The 23,249-nt window shown below is 32.0% G+C and overlaps 2 protein-coding genes across 2 annotated transcripts in view; both read left to right on the top strand.

Annotated features, from left to right (window-relative positions):
- Positions 1-7,354: 7,354 nt before the first annotated feature.
- Positions 7,355-7,639, top strand: HELRODRAFT_89201 (hypothetical protein; the record flags this gene model as incomplete). Its single annotated transcript, XM_009030398.1, has 1 exon — positions 7,355-7,639. A coding segment is annotated over one exon (285 nt), but the record flags the coding sequence as incomplete, so codon positions are not given.
- Positions 7,640-8,772: 1,133 nt separating this feature from the next.
- The window catches only part of HELRODRAFT_115758 (hypothetical protein), a gene marked incomplete at its 5' end in the record, with an annotated part of 30,162 nt that continues 15,685 nt past the window's right edge, over positions 8,773-23,249 (top strand). The window contains 17 exons of the mRNA XM_009030440.1: positions 8,773-8,846; positions 9,455-9,537; positions 9,699-9,829; positions 10,842-10,954; positions 11,022-11,196; positions 11,261-11,357; positions 11,460-11,529; positions 11,600-11,700; positions 15,091-15,187; positions 15,255-15,315; positions 15,400-15,654; positions 16,125-16,244; positions 17,873-17,958; positions 18,035-18,164; positions 18,338-18,463; positions 19,377-19,542; positions 21,355-21,404. Of these exons, the coding sequence (XP_009028688.1) occupies positions 8,773-8,846; positions 9,455-9,537; positions 9,699-9,829; positions 10,842-10,954; positions 11,022-11,196; positions 11,261-11,357; positions 11,460-11,529; positions 11,600-11,700; positions 15,091-15,187; positions 15,255-15,315; positions 15,400-15,654; positions 16,125-16,244; positions 17,873-17,958; positions 18,035-18,164; positions 18,338-18,463; positions 19,377-19,542; positions 21,355-21,404 (1,935 nt within the window). The remainder of the gene's footprint in view (positions 8,847-9,454; positions 9,538-9,698; positions 9,830-10,841; positions 10,955-11,021; positions 11,197-11,260; positions 11,358-11,459; positions 11,530-11,599; positions 11,701-15,090; positions 15,188-15,254; positions 15,316-15,399; positions 15,655-16,124; positions 16,245-17,872; positions 17,959-18,034; positions 18,165-18,337; positions 18,464-19,376; positions 19,543-21,354; positions 21,405-23,249) is intronic.

The raw sequence follows: 23,249 nt of genomic DNA, 5'->3' as shown, positions 1-23,249 counted from the left end.
CAAAAATTTAAAATGAACTGATCAAACAGTTAAACAAATTCGTTTTTATCCATGAGATAAGAGACACTATGGCATCTCAACTGCTCTATTACAGAGACAGTTTCATTAGAATATTAACTCACAGCTATCCAGCTGCAACATCATAAATTTTTAACCAACTTCAGCGGAATAAAATAAAATAAAAGTTGCAAAAATTATTATAACAATTTTGTTTCGATAAAAAATAAGCTTTATCAAAAATTCAAAAAGTAAAAAATGCTTAGTACTGCTAATCAAGCAATTTATTAACGAATATTTCTTAAACAAAACGATTAAATTTTTGGCAAGAACTAATAAAATGCCAAAAAATATATAACCTTACTTCATTAAAAGTTAACAATTGATGAAACGATGAAGATGATGTAGATGTTGGAGGAATGAAATCAAAATTGAAGTCATCCACTAAAGAATTTAAATTGTTGGAAACATTGCTACTTGTAGATTGATATGATCCAACAAAACCAGGAAAAGGAAATCTAGGATCTTTTGGCTCAAAAGCACCCAAACTCGTTTCTGGCCAATCAAAACTTGAATCTATTATTAAATCATCAACATAAACCTATAAATCTTATTAGAAAACACAATAGCATAAAAACACAGGAAAAAATTTATTTAATAAAGAACAAACCTCTTATTTTTATGAACAGTTTTTTATTAGAATATGTTTCATCTTGAGATGAAAACCTACGGAAAAGCTTTGTCAATAAATTATATTCAAATTTCAACGAAGACTTCTTAATCCGTGAAAACATCTGACAAACTGGGCCTTTTTACAATAAAAGAAAAAAATTATAATACATTTTTTGTTTAATTTCCCAATATTAATGCATTTCAATAAAAGCTTAGATTTTATATAAATATCAACCAAATACTTTCAAAGCAGAACTAAAAATTATCAACAATAATGTCTATAGGCCTGCCTAAGCCCTAATTTGGTCAGTTATCCAATTTATAAGTAAATAGCTGCTGTAAGACCCCAAGTTTTAAAATTGCATGTCTTCATTCTGTTTAATCAAGAGTCACTTTTTATTTTGACGGTTTTAACACATATACAGCATAAAAATAATGAAAAGTCGCTTTGAAACTTTAAAATTAAGTGAATGGTAAACCATATTTTAAAGCCAAGAAAAAGACTGGATGCCTTAAAGAAGAAACTGTATCCAACAGAAATCCAAATCCACAAAGAAACCAGGTTTTCCATGGTTTGTCTAAAGTGTATATTAATATTTGGATGAAAGAACTATTCAACATTTGAGACAATTACAAAATCCCGACACCATTGTATTCAGTAGGTGCAAGGGTAACAGCTTTTGACCTCAAGTTAAAATCTTAAAAAACATTAAATAATTATTAAATAAATATTAAAGGAGTGTGTTCAACAATTTCCCATTTCATCATTGCATTGAGAACTATTGCATCACACACACACACACACACACACGCATGCATTTATATATATATATATATATAAATGTTGGTAATAGACCATAATTTTTACAATATTCTATAAATTCTACCGAATTGAATCAGATGAATATGATGCTATCGATCAAACCAACGAAGATGGACCAGTTAATAAAGAAACCTGACACCTAATTTTCATCTAAGTTCATTTTGACAAAGTGAATATTTCCCTATATAAAATATTTCGCTCTAATGATGATTCATTCGGAATCGAAATATGGCCTTATTTGCAGCATGAATTCAGAAAGTAAGTTTATTTTGAATTTTAATAAACTAAACGTTCACCAAAAAACTTTAGTGAGAAAAATTGAAAAAACGAACTACAAACATATTAACGCCAAACATTCGGTAGAATTTATAGAATATTGTAAAAATATATATATATTCGCTTAGAACGCCTGGATTGAAGATTGATGACTTTAAAAAGAATTTGAAAACACATTTATTTTCGTTACAAATAATATCGATTTATTTGAAATGATTAAATCATTTATTTATTTCATTATTTTACTGTTAAGGATAGTGCTTTTGAGAAATTTTTGTTTTATTTAGGCGCTTCAAAAATTTACAATAATAATAATATATATATATATAGTTTGTTAAGTGAGTTCCATAATGATAGATGACACCTTTGCTGTGAGTTCCTGAATTGAGCACAATTAATTTTTTCAGTATGTTGTTCAGTATCAATATGCAATATCAATATGTGGAAACATGGCATTGTACAATAAAATTTTTTCAACATTTGAATCATATAACTTTAAAAATTGAATAAAAATGACACAATACATTCAGGTCAGTGCTTTGAAGAGATATATTTTAAATCCTATACACTTCAATGCATCCAATTCAATCTTCATTTAGCGTCCAGAGACCTAGTTCCCCCTAGGCAGGACAATGCATCTAACCAATTCATTTAATTTATCTCTATTTATTTATAAATATATTTTTATCTAATATAGATAAATATATAAATAATACTGAAATAAATAATAAAAGAATACTAATAATAATAACTCCAAGAGAATAACTTATTATCAGTAATAACTATTACTAATTATAACTTACACACCTCCAACATTTAATTATCAAAAACTTTTAATAACAGCATTGGTGTCTGCTGGAAGCATATTTGTCCTGCTTTTACAAAAACAAATAAATAAATGAGATAAAAAGTTAATAGCCAATTTGATAAAGCTGATAAAGCCATAAACACCATTTTTTTATGTTTCTAACACAAATACATCAACAAAACAATTTTTTAACTTCAATATGATGTCACAGATGGTGATGTTACTAACACACATCAAAGAAAAATTTATTGGTTTAGTTTAATTGGGATTTTGGTAATGATTATAATTTTAATAAAGCAACAAAGGAAAACGACAAATATTTATTTAATTAAAATTTAGGTGATTTTGATTTCAATGATGATTATGATTGCACAAAAAACACCAAAGTACTGTGGCAACTGTATTTTTATATATGTCAGAAGGAGACCATTTTTATACACAATTGTTATAAATTCTAAGAATTGTTGGCATAACAACTATCCAGTAGAATTTATAAAATATTGTATTATATTATATAATATTAATAAATAATAATGAAATTATATATATATATATATATATATATATATACACATACGTTGGATATTATTACTGTCAAAAATGCAATCATTGATGAAAATCATAGCATGTTCAGCATTAGTTGGTTAGTTAGTTAGTAAGTTAGTTGGAAGTTAACTAACGCCGAACAGGCTTATAATATTAATGCTTCTTTTTAGAATTTATGGTAAATAAATATGCATGGAAAAACCAAAAAAGGATGAGGTTTTTTTAATTTAATTAAAGGATGAATTAATAAAATTTTGCTTCAAATCCTTTTTATTTTAGTAGTATTCTCCTCCAGTGTATTGGATCTGAACTGAAGAAAGGGCAAATCTCTGACCTGACCATTTCTCTATTTTTTCAAATTAACAGAATATAAATAAATAAATAAAACAAATTTACCAATTTACACTTTTTGTAGTGTAGATTGTAAGAAAGTGTAGAGTTGTAGGTTTAATAATTAATTGTAGAGTAGTGTAGTAGAAAAAAAACTAAAACTAAAAAAACTACAGCCTCCTTTTTTTATTATATATATGGTTATACAAAATTATGAAGTAAAAATAAGGAGTAAAACAATTTTGCAGCCTGAGTCCTAACCTTTCATTCAGCCTAGACTAGGAAGGATAAGCAACATTTATTTTAGTTGTCTAGTTGTAGCTTATTTTTTTATGTTACTGCCCGAAAATATAAACACTTGAGCACGTAAATAACGTTAGCAACGGAGATGGTCTCAAAATACTAACATTTTATTATTACGGGGAAAACCCAGTACTGTTCTCCGGGTTTGCCTTTATTCAATGTATGTGTATGTCAATCAAACAATAATTTTATACTTTATGAAGAGCCATTTTCGCAATGTTCAACGATGAATTTTACAACAGAGGTATTTTCCATAGTCTTTTTGTTCTCACTTATTCTTAACTCGAGTTAAACTCTCTTATGCTAAAATCTGCGTTTGCTTTTTTGGCCCTTTTCTCTGGAACTCTCTACCTCCTTCTCTGACTACTCCATAACTTCCGATGTTCAGAGCAGATCTCGAGACCCATCTTAAAGAAATTTACTGAGGAGCGATGTTAACAGCGCTTAAATTGATTGATAGATCGATTTATTGAGTAGTTGAGATCTGCCCTGAACTTCGTAATGGAGAAGTAGTTAGAGAAACAGGAGGTAGAGAGTTCCAGAAAAAAAAGCCAGAAAAAGCAAACGCAGATTTAGTATAAGAGTGTTTAACAGATGTTGAAAAGAAGTGAGAACGAGAAAACGATCGTAAAGGTATAGGTTAAATTAATATATTTGATTTGTACTCAAGAAATAATTTAGATTGAGATTTGCACAATAATGTGCAAATTTTAGAAATCATTCTATATTTTATAGGTAGCCGTGCAGATCTGCAAGAGAACAGAATATGAAGACATAAAAATAGGAACATGATCAACTAAACGAGCATGATGTACATGTAAAAAAATATATAAGTATTATATTTTATTATATTTAGTGTATATTATATTTTAGTGTACACAGCTTCTTAGAAATGATAAGAATGATAAAAAAATAGTCTCGAAGATTGATACAATTTGATCTTTGAAATGAAAATATCGGACTCTGTCCCAGACAAAGCTTGACAACCTGAACCAGTAGGATTTCTTGATAAAACTAACAACCACAGAAATAAAAGCAAATTTTAATTTGCTTAGTCTTGCTTATTCAGATTTGTATCTGGATTACAAATTTGTTTTGACGTTATCCTTGTGAGAGGTCGATTCAAAATTAAAAAATTAAGAAATTTGCTTAGATCCACTCATTTGTACAATCATTCGTGCTGGTGTCTTGCGAGAAGGATTTTTTCGAAAATCAATAACAATGAAACCACTAATGTTATACATTGATTAGTGAAACTATATAAAATATGTCAAATACTAATTAATATTGAACAGAAATTTTAGTTTAGAATTCAGTTTGTTTCTTATGTTTATATTGTTGGAACCAGTGTCGGAGTCGGAGACTTTTGCCAGAGTTGAAATCGGAATTTTTTGAGAGCCGGAATAGGAGTCAGATTTTTTTGAGAAGCCGCTTTGGTAAGACACTTTGGTAGAACAACTAGGAGATATTAAGTTGTTTTGCATTATTTCGAATTTGAACTTGTAATAAATTAAAAAATTAAAACATACTTACAAATGGAAGTAGTGTTTTTAAGATTTCGTTATAATAAATGAGATAATTATATTGAGGTATTAAGAAATTAGAGAACAAAATGTGAAAATGAAACTAAATTAAAAATTAGTAGAGATATTAAATTACTGAAAAAGGTTATTTGAAACTAAGATCGCATGATCAAATTTTATTGGCAGGTTTTAAGCCAGTTTATCCCTGGGTGGGCCTACAGCTAATACTCAGTCCCGGGCCACAAAAGGTCACTGGATGGCACTTGTGGTAAGGTTATCTGCGCCCACACAATAAAAGCACGACAACCTTGGTGTTATCTGTTTTTTATATTGTATATTCCGAACTCATACACTCGTTTATTTAATAGCTTACCTTTAGACTGGGAGATAAACATTAAGATTAAAAACGGTTGAAGCCAGGTCGTCATACCTCGCTTTTAGTCAACGTACATGATTGATTTAAAAAATATGTCAGTCAATGGATATAACAAAGTAGCTTAGTTTTTTTTATATTATTGTTTTAATGTTTTTCATTCATTAACGAATTCATTTTATTTTTTAGCTTTTATTATGAATTTTTATATCGCAATTCAATGGTCATAAACGTTCTGCTGAGGTGGCTTTACACTTTAAGCTAACTTTATAGACGTATCAAATTTCACGTTTTTGTTTACTTGTTATTTATCGTGTAAGATCAAGGAAGAGATTATTGATCGTTAGTTGGATTTAGGCCAAATTAGGAGTTGGGTTACATTTTTGCCGGCTCCTGTTTTTTAGGTGAATTATTTTTCCTCTAAGGTAGTTAATTGTAAATTTTTTCCAAAAGTTTTATTATATTAAATTAAAATTATATATTATTAGTTTTGTTTATTAATAATTATTATTATTATGTATTGTCCAGAAAATTTCAGTAGCAAATTTTTTAATTTTCTAGAATTGGCTAAACTAGAAATGATAACACCTAAAATTTCAACTGTCTAACTATCTAGAATACTGATTGGAAATGATCAGACATCAGATGTTAACTTAACAATAACATCATTGAATGTCAATGTAACTAATCAAATGTATAAAATAAATTAGTCAATGGATCAATTAATTAATTTAACAATAACATGGAAAACTAATCAGATAAAAAAATTATACTGTTTAGTTAGTTTAGTCATTAGTGTTGTTTATTTAAATTAAATGGTAGACATTAAGTTTCATGCTTAATGCTGATGATTATGCATAATGCTTAGCTGTAGTTAATTTAATGTTTAAAAGTTAGCCTAGCTTAACTCTAACCCTCCTAATCCTAAATTTTTTCAACTTTTAAACATTTAATTAACTTTTTTACAACTATGCATCATGCATAATTAACTGCATTGGGCGTTAAATTTATTAACAATTACCATTATTATTATATTATTTTATATTTATATATATTATAATATTTTATATTACTAACAAAAATAATAATATTTACAATTAAATTATAAAAGCTAAAGTTTGTGTCTCTACCACTGAAGACGACCTGCATATATTTGATTTGCATTTATTTATGTAAATGTATTATTGTTGATTTTGCTCTCAGTAATACTTATAATAGGAATTATAGCAAAATGCAATACATTTACTAAATTTCTTGAGTTTACCTGTACAAATTATGGTAAACGTGAGCATTTTCAACACTTTTATAACTCAGCTGCTCACACATCAGTATAATCACAGAACTTTATTCTCCATTGTACTATATGGTTTGCTCATGTTTATTGTAATCTGCACAGGTAAACTCAAGGCATTTAATACCTGTATTGCTCTATGCTACCATTCCTATTATAAGCATTACTGAAAATAATATCAACAATGATACATTTATACAAACAAATGCAAATCAAATAAGTATATGTTTCAATTTCTATGTGTAATTCAATGGAGCTCTCCATTAAAAGTATTAAATAACCATCGGTCATGGTGTGCATCACAGTGATGAGAGCACTGATCTAATTAAAATGGAATTAATATATTTTATTGTTATTTAAAATATCCCAATCAGCCAACAACAACAAAATATCCCTATCAACCAACATCAACAAATATTCCAATCAGCCAACATCAACAAAATATTCCATTCAGCCAACATCAACAAAATATCTCAATCAACCAACATCAACAAAATATCCCAATCAGCCAACATCAACAAAATATCTCAATCAACCAACATCATCAAAATATTCCAATCAGCCAACATCAACAAAATATCTCAATCAACCAACATCAACAAAATATCCCAATCAGCCAACATCAACAAAATATTCCAATCAGCATACATCAACAAAATATCCCAATCAACCAACATCAGCAAAATATCCCAACTAGCCAACATCAACAAAATATTCCAATCAGCCAACATCAACAAAATATCTCAATCAACCAACATCAACAAAATATCCCAACCAGCCAACATGAGCAAAATATTCCAACCAGCCAACATGAACAAAATATCCCAATCTGCCAACATCAACAAAATATTCCAATCAGCCAACATCAACAAAATATTCCAATCAGTCAACATCAACAAAATATTCCAATCAGTCAACATCAACAAAATATCCACAATCAGCCAACATAATATTAACAGACTTTAAAATCTGTTGCCATTTATCGACAATTTCAAAGAAATATGCCACTCAGTTATTAAAGCCGCTCTACTAAGCCAATTGGTCAGACCTCTGAAGGCTTTAATTGTACTTTTCCTAATTCAATTTTTGTATGAAAATTTCAAACTAACAAATAGATACAAGCATATGGACAATAATGTCTGCTTTAGTTAGTTACATCATAATATATTATATATTGTTAACCATATTTTTAACCAATAGGAAAGTAGTGGAAATATGAAATTTTGCTCAATTTTTAAAGTTTTAAAATTTAACAAAACTCCAACAAAATTGGTTGTGGTAGCAATAAAACTTAGAGGTTATGCATTCTAACGAGCAAAATATTTCTCATGATAATTAATTAAGAGAGTGTTTTGCGACGGTCACTTCAATTTTTTTAATGATTTCATTTTTTCTGGCTAAATTAATGCTCTTCATCTATCTGATTTTATTTTCATTTACTGACATTTACTTATTTTACATCTCAATTTTTTTCATTTTTTCTTATTTTTGACTTGAATTTTAAAATCATGAAAATATGATTCATAATGCTTTTCTTTGCTTTGATACTTGAAGGATTTTTATCTAAAAAGACATCTTATAAATTTAATTTGAACTTTTAAAATATCTTTTGTCTTCTCTAAAATCAGTTTTAAATCTCAATTAGTGTTGAAGTTTGATAAAGTTGTTATGATGCACTTGCAATTTTTGTTCTACTTTTTAAACAGTTTTGCTGCTAAATAAGGTGAATTACGAAATTATGGCTATGCATAAACAAATTGCTAATATTATTTTCAGTTTAAGATGAACTTCCAAGCATGTTGTTTAGTTTTTTGTTCTTCATTAATAAGCATGATCCTCTCAAAGTCTGTCATTGTAAATTTAAATGCAAAGTGGCCAACTACCTCCTTGATAGCGGAAATGAGGTTTGATGGTTCTGTTTTTTTATTGATCTTATATTTATAATTTTGAAAATGTTCTCATTTTTATTTCTTTTTTTTAAAAGTAAAATAAGCATTTACATTTTGTAACTGTTTAGCTGATATAGGGGCATAGAAAAATTAAATTTCAAAAGGTTTAAAAGTTTTAGCTTCACATTTATTTATTTTATTTATTTACAAAAATTCAAGTCATTAAACCTTTGTGAGACTGAAAACTTTACAGTCTTAAACACGCATCCTACCTACAAATACATTTTTACGGCACTGTTGCTATGTTGAATTAAGTTGCTATTCAGACCATAGCTTCTGAAAAATGTACTAGATGACATCTTATCGCAAATTTCTTACAACACTATAATTCTCTTCTGGCCGAACTGTCCTATGCCATCATTTTTTACTGTTTAAAAATGCAAGATTATGAAATATAGTTCACTGGATATATATTTTTACAAATTGCCGATTATTTGGTCTTTTTTTTACAATCTTCTCAAGTTTAGTATGATAGCTTCCTCAGAAATACATTTTAAAAAGAAAATAATTTATAAAATGTTTAAAAGCTTACAAATTATAAAAGATTATATTTATAATTTTAGTGAGTTTTTTGCAACGAGGAATGCTGAGTTATATTGGACCTTTGTGGAGGGAACTACCAAATTTGAGTTCAATCAAAAAACATGTAAGTAAACAAACCATTCTTTGTATATGTGATTTTAATTGTTGTGTATTAAACAATTATTTATTTTATTTTATTCAAATACAATTATTTTATTTTACTTTATAGAAATACAGTTATTTCATTTTACCTGACATCAATATAATTATTTTATTCGCATTCAGATAACAGTTTTGATAGCTACAAAACAGCATTGTCTGTTGCCGAAAATTTGCTGACTTCAAAGCAAGTTTCTTTGCTTAAGTTTTACCTTTCCCTTAGGTACTTCTCTCCTATGGTCCAAATGCATCAAGAGGTTATATCGTCATTAATTTGTCATAACATTTTCAAATGATTTCCAGATATAATTAAGGTAGAGGTTTAAGACTACAACCTCTACCAAGAAATTTATTGTTGTTTTTATATAATAAATTTGTTTAAATGACTTTAGCCTGCCTCCACATGAGAAAATGTTGTATGATATTAAAAATATAAAACTGTTGGTGTCAGGCAAGAAAATGGTTGGAAAAAAGTGTTTCAAATTCGGTCATTCTGATATTTGCTTCTGTAATGTTTATTATAGTGCTTGAATTGATCAAGGATTGGTCAACCAATAAACCCGTATTGAATTCATCATGGTCATTTTATGAGGTTTTTTGATGGCAGCCAATTCATCTACGTTATCGTCTCTGAAATCATCTTCTTGATCTTGGTTTTTTGTCGTGTCATTATCACTCTAAAAAATTTTTGCTAAATCGTTTAGTTAATAATTTATTTTATCTGAGGGACTGAAATCACCAACAGACAGTTTCTTTGGAGACGTCATGTACAATTGCGAGTCAATTTTAGACTTTTTGACAATTTTTTGTTTAATTGCAAAAATATCGATAACTTTTCTTTAAATTTATCGTTCTTTGGTATTTGTTTGCTTTCATTAAATTTAGCTGATTCGTATTTTAAAAGTTACACTTTTTTTCTGTATTTTATTTATTACGTTTTCATGCTAATTCTTTCTATGTATCTCAATTTGCGTATTATTTCTAGCGTAGTTTTGACAATTGTTTTGTTTAACTTTTGGTAGGCTTCACTTTTGTTATTTTTGTTATTGCAATGCCCGTATAATAATGATAATTATTATACGGGCATTATTATACGTTATTATACTATATTATAATTACCATTATGATGATGATTTTATAATAATGTTAAATTTTCCAAAACTTGTAGCTAAAAGTAAAAAATTGTTTAAAGAACGAAATGGAAACTTTATTATTTTTTCTTTATCCGATATTTTGATTTATAAAAACAATTTTATGGTGAATTTGCAGATTGCAGATGAAAAATTATCTTCCTCTGGACATTGTGAAGTATTCGTTGAGGTAGAAAATTTTATAACCTGCGAACTCATGGCATTTAAAGCATTCATCAGAGCTATAAACTCGTTAGTTATTGTGGCCAACTTTGATGTTTTAAATTTAACTTAACTTTATTATACTTTTCCGTTACAGATCTCATCCATTGGTGTTGAAAAATGATCACATATATCCAACTAATCTTAAAGACGGAATTCATGTCATTCTTTATGGACAGCTGGGTACCAAATCATTCAATTTTTGGCACGATGTTTTAAAGCAAATGTCCAATGATGAAAAGATTATTTACGTTCATCGGCATTTCCTGAAAGTTTGTTCATATTTTTTGATATATATTATACTTGCTGGATAGATAATTTCATTAAAAACCTCAGACTGCTGCCAGTACCAAATGCTCATTGTCTGGCTTCGGAGTTGAATTAGCAATTAAAAGTACAGAGTATAAAGCCAAAGATGATTCTAAAATATTAGGTAATTAAGATCTCATTATTTATTTTTCAATTAATCTTATTGATGCTGTTGAAGATTCGTCTTTATTATTTGTCATGATTATTCTCATTTTTATTGCATTAGAGCAATCTGATAAAAAAAATGAAATGAAGAAAGATGATGTTATTGAGGGGTTTAATTTTTCTAAACTCAGGTTTGTTAACTCTTTCAACTTGAATTTATTTTATTTTATTAGACATAAATTTATTTGCTTACATTTGTAGGGAAATTCATCCTGATTCTGAAAAAGATCTCACTGAATTCCAGCAATTTCTCATTGATGGTTTAAACGACATGGCGCCTTTAAAAGTTTGGCAACTTCAAGGTAATATTAAAATTTTTAAATTAATTTTGTTATAGTTTTATTTTAATGTCTTTACTGTTTTATTATTAAACTATTCACCACGTGGCTCAGCTATCCACATTATTTAATCAATCAATCTTCGTTTTGCGTCCAGAGACCCGGTTTCCCGAGGTAGGACGTTGTTTTCTTTGCCATCAACTTTTTGCCAGGTACTTCAACATCTGCAAGAGAAGTTATGGCACTGTTTCCACTTCGTTTGATATGACCAAACCACCGCAGACGGTGTTGCCGGCATTCGTCCTTTATATCATCTAAACCAGCACGACGCAGGATTTCGGTAGATTTGATGTGGTCCTTCAGACTAATTCGTTGCATCCATCGGAGCATTTTCATGTCGGTTCGTTGAAGTTGTTGTTCCAGTTTGGTTGTCATTGGCCATGTTTCTGCACCATATAACAACACCGGACGTATCACAGATTTATAAAATCTTGATCATAGTGGTAGTGGAATGTCACGCCGCATCAATATAGAGGCAAGGAGATGCCATTTATTCCAGGCTGCACGTATGCTTGCTCGGACGGCAGCTTCAGCTGTTCCAGTACAATCCAGAACATCCCCTAGATATTGAAACGATGTGACTTTCTCTATTTTAATGGCTTCAAAAACAGTGCTATTTCGAATTTGTTGTTGTGGATTGATGCAAGCAGGACAAACAAAATTGGACACTTTAGATAAAGAACCAATTATTATTGAACAACGTTTGTGACACCACTGATTACACTGCTGACACTTGATTGAATTGTTACCTACACCAGCTTTACAAACTGAACAGGGCCATCGTCCAGTAGCTGTGGATTGGATGGGTTCATCAGTGTTCATTGCTTTGGTTTTGCTGATGTTGACTTTGAATCCATGATCGGCGAGTCTGGTGTTCCAATCTTCAAACATCTGTGCTGCATTCTGCTCAGACGTGGCTGTTAAAACGATATCATCAGCATATACTAGATTCCAAATGTCACCAGTGCAAGATATTCTGGAATGAGTTGTCGACGTAGACTCCACCTGATTGCTTCACGGGGAACTCGATCAAATGCTTTTTCAAGGTCTACAAAAATGTGTGATAGTTGTTGATGCTTTGCGAGGTATTTCTCTTGCAGTTGCCGAAGGATGTGAATTGCATCAATTGTTGATTTCCCCGCTAGAAAACCAAATTGATAATTTCCGATTGTGATGCACGACGTTAATCTTCTCTCAATGATTTTCTCGACAATTTTCAGGGAGTGTTCTAACAGACGTATACCCCGATATGATGAGCAGTTCAATGGATCACCTTTGCCTTTGTATAGCGGGACTGTCATGCTATAGTTCCATTCAGTCGGCATTGAGCAATTTCTCCAGATTTCACGGCAAAGTTGTAGTAACGTTTGGATACCTGCAGTACCAGATGCTTGATAATGTCATTTGTGAGACCAGAGGGCCCTGCTGCTTTCCATCCTTCGTAGCTTTCAGAGCTTCTGTAAGCTCCTCTAAAGTGATGTCTGGAATCGGACCTTCGATGGGTGGAGCGTCAAAGTTAACATTGATGGGATTTGTTTCGTTTAACAGACGGTTGAAGTATTCTCTCCACTGTAGCTTGATCTCATCTTGTTCAAGAACCATCTCATTTTTGTAGTTTTTGATACATGAGGCACCAACTATGTCTTTTTTCGTACGCTTTGCTTGTTTTGCTATACGATACAGAGATTTCATTTGTTCACCTTTGCTTTTAGTAAGCCACTCTCTGCACTGATCTGTCCGACCCACATTATTTAAATTATTATTATTATGTTACGGTTAAAGGCTTTCATTAAACTTCTTTGAACACGTGTTTTTTCTTTCTCAAATAACATCTAACCCATTTTATCTTAGTGCTTTGGTTTGCTTCTGGCAGTAACTAAAAATTTTTCTGTTATCCTTAAAACTTATTTGGTTTTTTTTTTCTTTTATTCTTTTACATGCGTTGTTGTTTTAAACTTGCCTGACATTTAGAGCTTTATAGAACTTACAGATTAATCCAAGGTTGTCTAATTGTTATTTTATGGTGTTTTGTCATGGAAACATTAGTAATATATTTTGTGAAATTTATAAAGCTTCGACAATTTTATCGTGTTGTGATCGAATTTGAAAAGGGTTTATTTTGTTCACGAGTATTTTTAATTATTCTGGTAGATCCATTAAGTTTAAATTGAAGACTGAGCCTTGTATGTTTTCAGATTATGGGTTAATGTGATATTTTCAATAAATTAATATTTATATCTTCAATTTTTAGAGGCTGAAGAAATGGTGTTGTAGGGAAGTAGGTGGTTGTGAGAAGGAAAAAATTACAGGCGCATAAACTTATTAATAATTGTTTGCAAAGACAAGGAAGGATTAATGAAAAACTGCATGTGGGTGTCATAGATCATTATTACAGGGCATAAAAGAATTTATTTTCATGGAATTAATATTATATCATTATAACTGTTTATTTTAAAACTTTCTATTCTATCCAACTGAAGCAAAGTTTATAATTTTTAAAAATTATTATTATCATATTAACTCTTTCTTAAATAATAACTCTAAAAATGTCTTTTATTTTTCATTTGTCCAAAGCCATCTGTTTTTCTGTAATCTTATTCGGAGTCAAACTAATAAAACTTGTTTACAAGAACTTTATTTATGCCAAAAAAGTTTGTTAGAGAGCTGTTTCTTCCAGACATCTCATAGAGACTTGGAATGTTTTTCTTAAAAATGGACATCTTTCTGTTTGCGAAATAAAGAAGTACAAGGCTTGCTGCTACTTATTCAAAAGGTTAAAGGGAATGTCAGCTAAAGGTAACTTTATATCATCTGTCCTAAATTGTATCCACGCCCCAAGATCCACTAGAGTCAATAGTCGAATTTAATTTAGAACATTGATGTCAACAAACAAGCGAAGTTTCAGAATATTTTCTTTTTATACGCCAAAATTTTGGAATGATCTTCCAAATTATTTAAAAATCATTAAACCTTTAAATGTTTTTGAAAAACAATTGAAAGTTTTTTTTAAAGTTGTTTTTCACGATTCATTTACTAATATTTAATATTTTATTTACACGTCTTGTAATGGTATTTAGACTTAGAATTTCATATCACTATCATTTAATTAACTATTGGATTTTTTTATTGTTTTGTTTCCTAACGTCAAATATTATACTTGACAGAAAATAAACCTGTATGAAAAAAATAATCAAGTTTTTATTGGCTGCGTACATTTAGAATTTTTTAACTAACAATGTTTGTTGCAGAATGTTAAGGCGGGTCTGGTTGAACTCTTGGATTGTTTTTTGAATATTATTGCAGTTTTATCTTATCTATTTTTCTTATTGTAATGTTATTTTATTTTATTTTTAGATTTAAGCCTGCAACTTGCTCAAGTGGTTTTAAATGCGAAAGAAAATGCCATGCATGTTTTAGTTGATTTGTGCCAAAATTTCCCAAGTAAAACCAGGTGATGTTGTATAATAAAAAATGTTTTGAAGTTCAATATTAAAAATAATTAATGCTCTTACTGATAGGGAATTAATCAAAGTGACTGTTAAAGATGATCTTCGCAAAGAAATTAAAGAGAATCAAAAGGTAGTTACTGGGCGTAATATTATGAAGATGGTTGACGTAAAATGTTTACTCATATTTTTAAAATGCTTCATCCTTGCATTGCAGTATTTGGAACAGGCGTTGAATTTGTATCCCGGAGATTCGGCTTTTTATATCAATGGTCTGAATGTGGGAACAGACATCATTGATATTTTCAATATATTGGACGTCGTTGATACTGAAATGAAACTGTTAGATGGCCTCCATCAGGTCAGTCTGCAATTCAACACGACGTTCCAAAAGTTATCTGCGCTACTGCATGTGGATTTCAAGGAAGCAGATTTAAGTTACGGCCTGGATATTAGACATCCTTCTATTTGGGTATTTTCCAATGTTTTGTTTATTCGCTTATTTATATTGGTTATTAAAACTTTCTTTTTTTTCTACAGTGAAATTGTTTAGTCTGTTTAATTATTATACTTTTGGCAAATTCTTGTTGACATTTCTAAAATTGAAAAAATTATCTTTTTTTCTTCTTTAATGTGCAACTCAAACAGACATCAAACTGCTTACATGTCGTTCTATACTTGCAATTAAACTTTCTTGTTACAAATGCTGTACTATTCTATGCAGACCAAACGATGTACACACACGTGATGTATGCGCGCGCAAGCACCGCGTCATGCACATGTACGCACATGTGTATGATAGTCTTCAAGTTTCGAGCAGGCAATATTCGAACCAGGCCACCGCATAGTAATAGTGCGAGACATGACACTTCTATCGACTGAGATTACTTGCCGACTTAATCCTTTAAAATCAATTCTTAAATAAATCTAAATGTTTTACAGTATATTAACAATTTGGAATCAGACGAGCAGTATCGTAGTTGGCCAGGCAGTGTACAGGATTTGTTGAGGCCATCTTTTCCCGGAATGCTCAGGCACATTAAAAAGAATATGTTCCATCTGGTCGGTTGCACTTATTTTTGTATTTCGTTTATATAATTTGATGATGTCATCTAATTTTTTACTATTACTCTAATCTGCTATTACTGTTACTATTCAATACTAGCAATACGCGCAATCAGCAAAAGGAAGAAGGTTTAAAGGAAATGGAGATTAAAAACTTGATGAATGTCGAGAATTACCTTCTTTAGTTCACTGTTTGCAGATTTCGGGAAATTTTTAACTGCTTAAAATATTTAATCAAAATTTTGCGTCAAAATTAATGTTTCAGGTCATAACCCATGACTTCGGAAGCTTATTATATGTATAACTAATTATAGTTAGACTTCTTATGATGTTGAATTCGCTGTTTCAGTTTGATTATATTCAATACGAACTATTATTTGAAGCTATCATATAATTAAAAGTAATTTCAGTTTAAACAAAAAATATAACTTTCTTTTGGCAATTGGCCCACCGGGAATTTCCCGGAGTCCCGGCGGCCAAGTCCAAGCCTGTGAGCATCCATTTGCGAATGGGTTAAGCGAGATGTAATTTCTTGTAGCATGATTGACATAGTTACGTGATGAATAAATACATTTCTTTCCTCTACTCTCCGGCCACTAACCTTAAATAAAATAACTGGACATAATATTACAAACTTTCATTTAGCTGCGTATCATAAACCAAACAAAGGGAGTTTTATTGCAAGCAACAAGTGACAACGAAGAGCTCATGCGAAAAATTTATAATTGAGTTATTGATGCTCAGTTGTTTCTTGTTTTGTTTTTTTTTCAAAAATGATTTTGTAAGTTAGAATAAATTAGATTTAATTGTGAGGTAAGTTCAGTTGCTGGCAAAAAACATTGTGATGACCAATAAACATCTAACAATGAAAAGCCCGATTTAAATTTCTCTAACAAGTTTTGCTTAGGAATCTCATGCAGCCGATATTAACAAAAACTCAATTTTCAATCATTAATACAAATTCGGATTAACATACTGATAATAGTCGGTGAGTTAGTTCAGTCGGTAAAAGTGCTGTTTCGTGCAGTTGCGCGATGCTCTGTTTCGAATACACTCGGTCCGAAACTCAAAGCCTATTATACGCCATGCTTGTACGAGGTGTGTGTTTGTCGTTGAAACCTCTGAAGCAAATACAAAAGAGAGAGAGTAACCTTAAACCTTTAAATACATGGATGCTATGTGAGAGGTTCTACGTATTCAGGGCTGCATAATAAAGAACCAAAAAATAGACTAAAATAATATGACAAATAATGTCAGCAGCATGTTAAACATACTGATATAAATGGACACATCTGTTGGTTTCCTGCGTTCAATTTTGTCGCTGGCACGATGTGGTATGTTTTTTGTATTGCAGTTATCGTAGTATCGCCAGTTTAATTGGTTGTCGATCCATTAACTCTTGCCTACTTACCTGTTTAAAATGTAGGTGTATGTTGGTTTTCAACATTTTAGCGTGACTAAATGTTTTAAATCCCAATAGTGCTGCACAACAAATATGACGAGGAAAAATTTTTGGAATAAGGTGGCTAAGAGTGTGCCAGATTTTAGCCGAGTTAATCATTAATAATAATTTATTTTCATGCAATGATATACGAACTGTCAGAATTTTGCGAAATTTATTCAAGGTAATTTTCTGTGACCCTGTTGATAAAAAGAGTTTGGAGATTTTGAAAATGATTGAAAATTTTTATTTCCACAGTGCTCCAGTGAGGTCAGTGTCATATACTCACATCATTCATTTGTAAGACGCGCCATTCGTGCTTATCTTTTTAAATTTTTGTGTCAAGGATAGGATTGATGCTGGTGTCACTGCAGGAAGATGAGGCAAAAAGAAATTTGTCCAATTCAATTATCCAGATGTTCGCTGCCATCCACAAGTCACGTAGTCCAATCGATGCTCTCCAATTTCTTACAAATGTTACTATAATTTTGATAAAAGATTTGCTGCCTTGTTTTTACTTTATATAATTTTTTGAGGAAATAAAATAGACATAAAGATTTAGTAAAATTTAATCAGATGCATGCTTTTGTATTCAAAATGATTTTTAATATATAAATTTATGAATTTTTAAAAAACATTGAATTTGCAGTTTGATGAGAAACTTGGTGAAGAAGAAAATTTGACGTTTGATGCTGCTGTTGAATATTTCAAGACCAAGTACTCTAATGAATGGTCTGAAGTGCAGTCGGCAGATCATGCTCTCTACGACCTCCAAGTAATTTTTTTATTCTTTTTTTTTATTCAAGACCACAGCATCACGACATTTTTTTAATTTAAATATTCTACAGTCTTTTTCCTCTTGACTAAACTTTTTGAATTATCCTTGATTTCTATGCCAGTCTTTTTTGGAGAGATTAGTAGAATGAAACTAGAAGAAATAAGCTGATTACGGTTGAAAAGTGTTTTGATTTTAAGTATCTCTTTGCCTAAGAATGAACGCTGGTCTAGTAAGCTTTGTAACAGCATTTTGAATGTTGTTGGGACAAAATTTATGGCTGATGTGATGTGAATCCATGATGGAGACAGGCTGAGCTCATTTGAGTTATTCTATTTAGGGGAAATCTTGTAGCTGGGAAAAAATTCTGTATACAGAGATTTATTCAAAGAAGCACAATTATTTTGCTATTTAGTTACATGCTAAGTAAATTGTGAATAGTGGTGAGGAATGTCCGATCTGATATGCCGTATAGAGCATGTTACGGCCCACATTGAATATCTATAAAGAAAAGTTTTCAGGGTTTGTCAGAAGTGACACAGTTTTGTTGTAGCTTTTTTTTTTATTTCATTCATTTGTTATCTTGCTTTAAGCCAAAACTTGCAAGATTGACTCCTTTTTCTGGTTTTTCCAAATTTTATTTTTACTTTTTTCAATGCTTCCGTTATATTTTCTTATTAAGAAATAGTCCAGTTCATCTTTCACACTTTCCTTTAATTTAAAACTTTACTTTCAATCTGGTTTTATTATTAGTAATTCATTAATTCTTGCATTTCATAACGCAACTTTTTTTCTTTATTCACAGTATTTTTGTATTCTCGTTTGAATTTTTTCGACTTTTAAAAATTGTTAAAATGAAATTGTGAATTTGGATCAATGCATTTTATTTTTCTAACGTGTTATTTTTATTCAGGAAAGTGAGGATTATTTTTGGCGAACTGGTTTAATGAAACTGCCGCAGGTGCTGTTGAATGGCGTTCCATTCACGGAGGACGAGGTCAACAATGAATTCGATGAAAATGTTGTTAGAAAGCTTCTGAAGCAGACAAATGATTTCCAGAAAGCTGTTTTCAATGTCGGTGAATTAATTATTCAATAATTTTTCATTCAGTAATTTTTACAATCAGTATTTTTTTTACACCCGATATCTTTTTACATTCATCATCAGTCATTTTTGCATTCAAAATTGTTCAAATGTCATACCCATGTCCTGGGTATGATATAAAACTGCATCCACGCTGCCTTGCGTGCTTTTGAGCGAAAGGCTAGGCCCACCGCTTATAACTGGTGGTTGTCGTCAGGATGGGTGTCCGGATGTAAAAACTTTTCCCCAAATTATTCCTATGCCATCACAAAGAAAAACAACGGCCCCTAGTCCCCAGCAGGCCTTAAGTGGTCAAGGGGTGCCAAGAATCCCTGGGAAGTATGCAATAGCGGAGGGATGTTGCAGAAAATTTCAGAATGGCCCCTCTATGGTACTTAGACTTGGAACGCTCAATGTTGGATCACTGACTGGCCGCAGCATGGAAATCGCAGAAATGCTCGAGCGTAGAAGGATTTACATCTGCTGCCTTCAGGAAACCCGATGGAAATCGAATGGTGTCTGTCATATCAACTCAGACAAAGAAAAATATAAACTATTCTGGAATGGTCAAAAGACGGCCAAAAATGGTGTTGGAATTTTTGTCAGAGAACCGCTAGCCCAAGAAGTACTGGATATTAAAAGGATTAATTCACGTCTCATGTGGATCAAGCTTCGCATAGAAAAGCAAACAATGATTATTTTTTCTGCATACGCACCACAGACAAGCGAATCAGAAGAGATGAAAAATGAATTCTGGGTTGCATTCTCTGACACCATCTCAACAATACCAAAATCTGAAACAATCCTGATTGGAAGCGATCTCAATGGCCACGTTGGAGAGAAAACAGATGGTTTTGACAACGTACATGGCGGTTTTGGCTATGGAGAACTGAATGAAGATGGCAACCGCATCCTTGAGTTTGCTGAAAGTCACGGGTTTTGTTTACTAAACACATATTTTAGAAAGAGGATGGAACATCTCATAACATACAAAAGTGGACCATCAGCCACGCAAATTGATTTCTTTGCTGTCAAGCAACCACACCGAAGGCTGTTCAAAAACGTCAAAGTTATACCTGGCGAATCATGTGTCGCCCAACATAGACTCCTTGTGGCAGACCTGGTTGTCGAACTGTCAAAACATAAGTCTAAACAAAAGCCTCGGAGAATCAAAAGGTGGAAGCTGAAAAGCAATATTCATCGAGAAAAATTTCAACAGATTGTCGCCACACAGTTAGACCACCAATCGCAAGCCAGTACAGATTGGAGTACATACAAAACCGTTTTAATGAACGCTGCAACTACAGTTTGTGGGAAAACTGGTACAAAACGTTAGCATGAACGTCATACTTGGTGGTGGAATGACAGTGTACAAAATGCAATAGCTGAAAAGAAAGTTGCATACAAGCAATGGCAAAAATCAAAGTCTGTAGATGACCATAAAATTTTCCGTGAGAAGAACAACTATGCAAAACGTCAAGTTGCTCTGGCTCGGACAGATCAGTGCAGAGAGTGGCTCACTAAAAGCAAAGGTGAACAAATGAAATCTCTGTATCGTATAGCAAAACAAGCAAAGCGTACGGAAAAAGACATAGTTGGTGCCTCATGTATCAAAAACGACAAAAATGAGATGGTTCTTGAACAAGATGAGATCAAGCTACAGTGGAGAGAATACTTCAACCGTCTGTTAAACGAAACAAATCCCATCAATGTTAACTTTGACGCTCCACCCATCGAAGGTCCGATTCCAGACATCACTTTAGAGGAGCTTACAGAAGCTCTGAAAGCTACGAAGGATGGAAAGCAGCAGGGCCCTCTGGTCTCACAAATGACATTATCAAGCATCTGGTACTGCAGGTATCCAAACGTTACTACAACTTTGCCGTGAAATCTGGAGAAATTGCTCAATGCCGACTGAATGGAACTATAGCATGACAGTCCCGCTATATAAAGGCAAAGGTGATCCATTGAACTGTTCATCATATCGAGGTATACGTCTGTTAGAACACTCCCTGAAAATTGTCGAGAAAATCATTGAGAGAAGATTAACGTCGTGCATCACAATCGGAAATTATCAATTTGGTTTTCTAGCAGGGAAATCAACAATTGATGCAATTCACATCCTTCGGCAACTGCAAGAGAAGTACCTCGCAAAGCATCAACAACTATCACACATTTTTGTAGACCTTGAAAAAGCATTTGATCGAGTTCCCTGTGAAGCAATCAGGTGGATTCTACGTCGACAACTCATTCCAGAATATCTTGTTCGACTTGTGATGGAAATGTATACGAATACGAAGACTCTTGTCAGCACAACGGTTGGAAACACAGATGCATTTGACATCGGCGTTGGAGTTCACCAAGGCTCGATTTTCAGTCCACTGTTATTTATAACTGTGATGGAAGAAATCACAAAACCGATACGCACTGGTGACATTTGGAATCTAGTATATGCTGATGATATCGTTTTAACAGCCACGTCTGAGCAGAATGCAGCACAGATGTTTGAAGATTGGAACACCAGACTCGCCGATCATGGATTCAAAGTCAACATCAGCAAAACCAAAGCAATGAACACTGGTGAACCCATCCAATCCACAGATAGTGGACGATGGCCCTGTTCAGTTTGTAAAGCTGGTGTAGGTAACAATTCAATCAAGTGTCAGCAGTGTAACCAGTGGTGTCACAAACGTTGTTCAAAAATAATTGGTACTTTATCTAAAGTGTCCAATTTTGTTTGTCCTGCTTGCATCAATCCACAACAACAAATTCGAAATAGCACTGTTTTTGAAGCCATAAAAATAGAGAAAGTCACATCGTTTCAATATCTAGGGGATGTTCTGGATTGTACTGGAACAGCTGAAGCTGCCGTTCGAGCACGCATACGTGCAGCCTGGAATAAATGGCATCTCCTTGCCTCTATATTGATGCGGCGTGACATCCCACTACCACTACGATCAAGACTTTATAAATCTGTGATACGTCCGGTGTTGTTATATGGTGCAGAAACATGGCCAATGACAACCAAACTGGAACAACAACTTCAACGAACCGACATGAAAATGCTTCGATGGATGCAACGAATTAGTCTAAAGGACCACATCAAATCTACCGAAATCTTGCGTCGTGCTGGTTTAGATGATATAAAGGACGAATGCCGGCAACACCGTCTGCGGTGGTTTGGTCATCTCAAACGAAGTGGAAACAGTGCCATAACTTCTCTTGCAGATGTTGAAGTACCTGGCACACGTCCCAAAGGCCGTCCAAAGAAGTCCTGGTCGCAAACAATCGAGCAAGACATGAAAGCTCTAAATTTAAATGAAATGGATACAACTAATCGTCTAATTTGGCGCAAAAAGTTGATGGCAAAGACGTCCTACCTCGGGAAACCGGGTCTCTGGACGCAAAACGAAGATTGATTGATTGATTGATAGTATTTTTTTTTACACCCGATATCTTTTTACATTCATTATCAGTCATTTTTGCACTCAAAATTGTTCATACTTTATAATTCTTATTTTCTTTCTGCTTAAAATGCAGACAGAAACATTATATGAGTACTTTTTTAAAGTTATCTCATCTGGTTATTTGATTTGAAAATTTTTTCATTTCTGTCCATTCCCAACATAATTTATATTTCTAGTTTTTTTTATTCAAGACACTTTTGTCTTATAGAATTCGTGACTTTACTTGTTATTGCAT

The sequence above is a fragment of the Helobdella robusta genome (genome assembly GCF_000326865.2).
Source record: "Helobdella robusta unplaced genomic scaffold HELROscaffold_68, whole genome shotgun sequence".
In the NCBI taxonomy this organism is placed as follows: domain Eukaryota; kingdom Metazoa; phylum Annelida; class Clitellata; order Rhynchobdellida; family Glossiphoniidae; genus Helobdella; species Helobdella robusta.
Note: the sequence above shows the minus strand (reverse complement) of the source record. Positions and strands in the feature narration are given on the sequence as shown.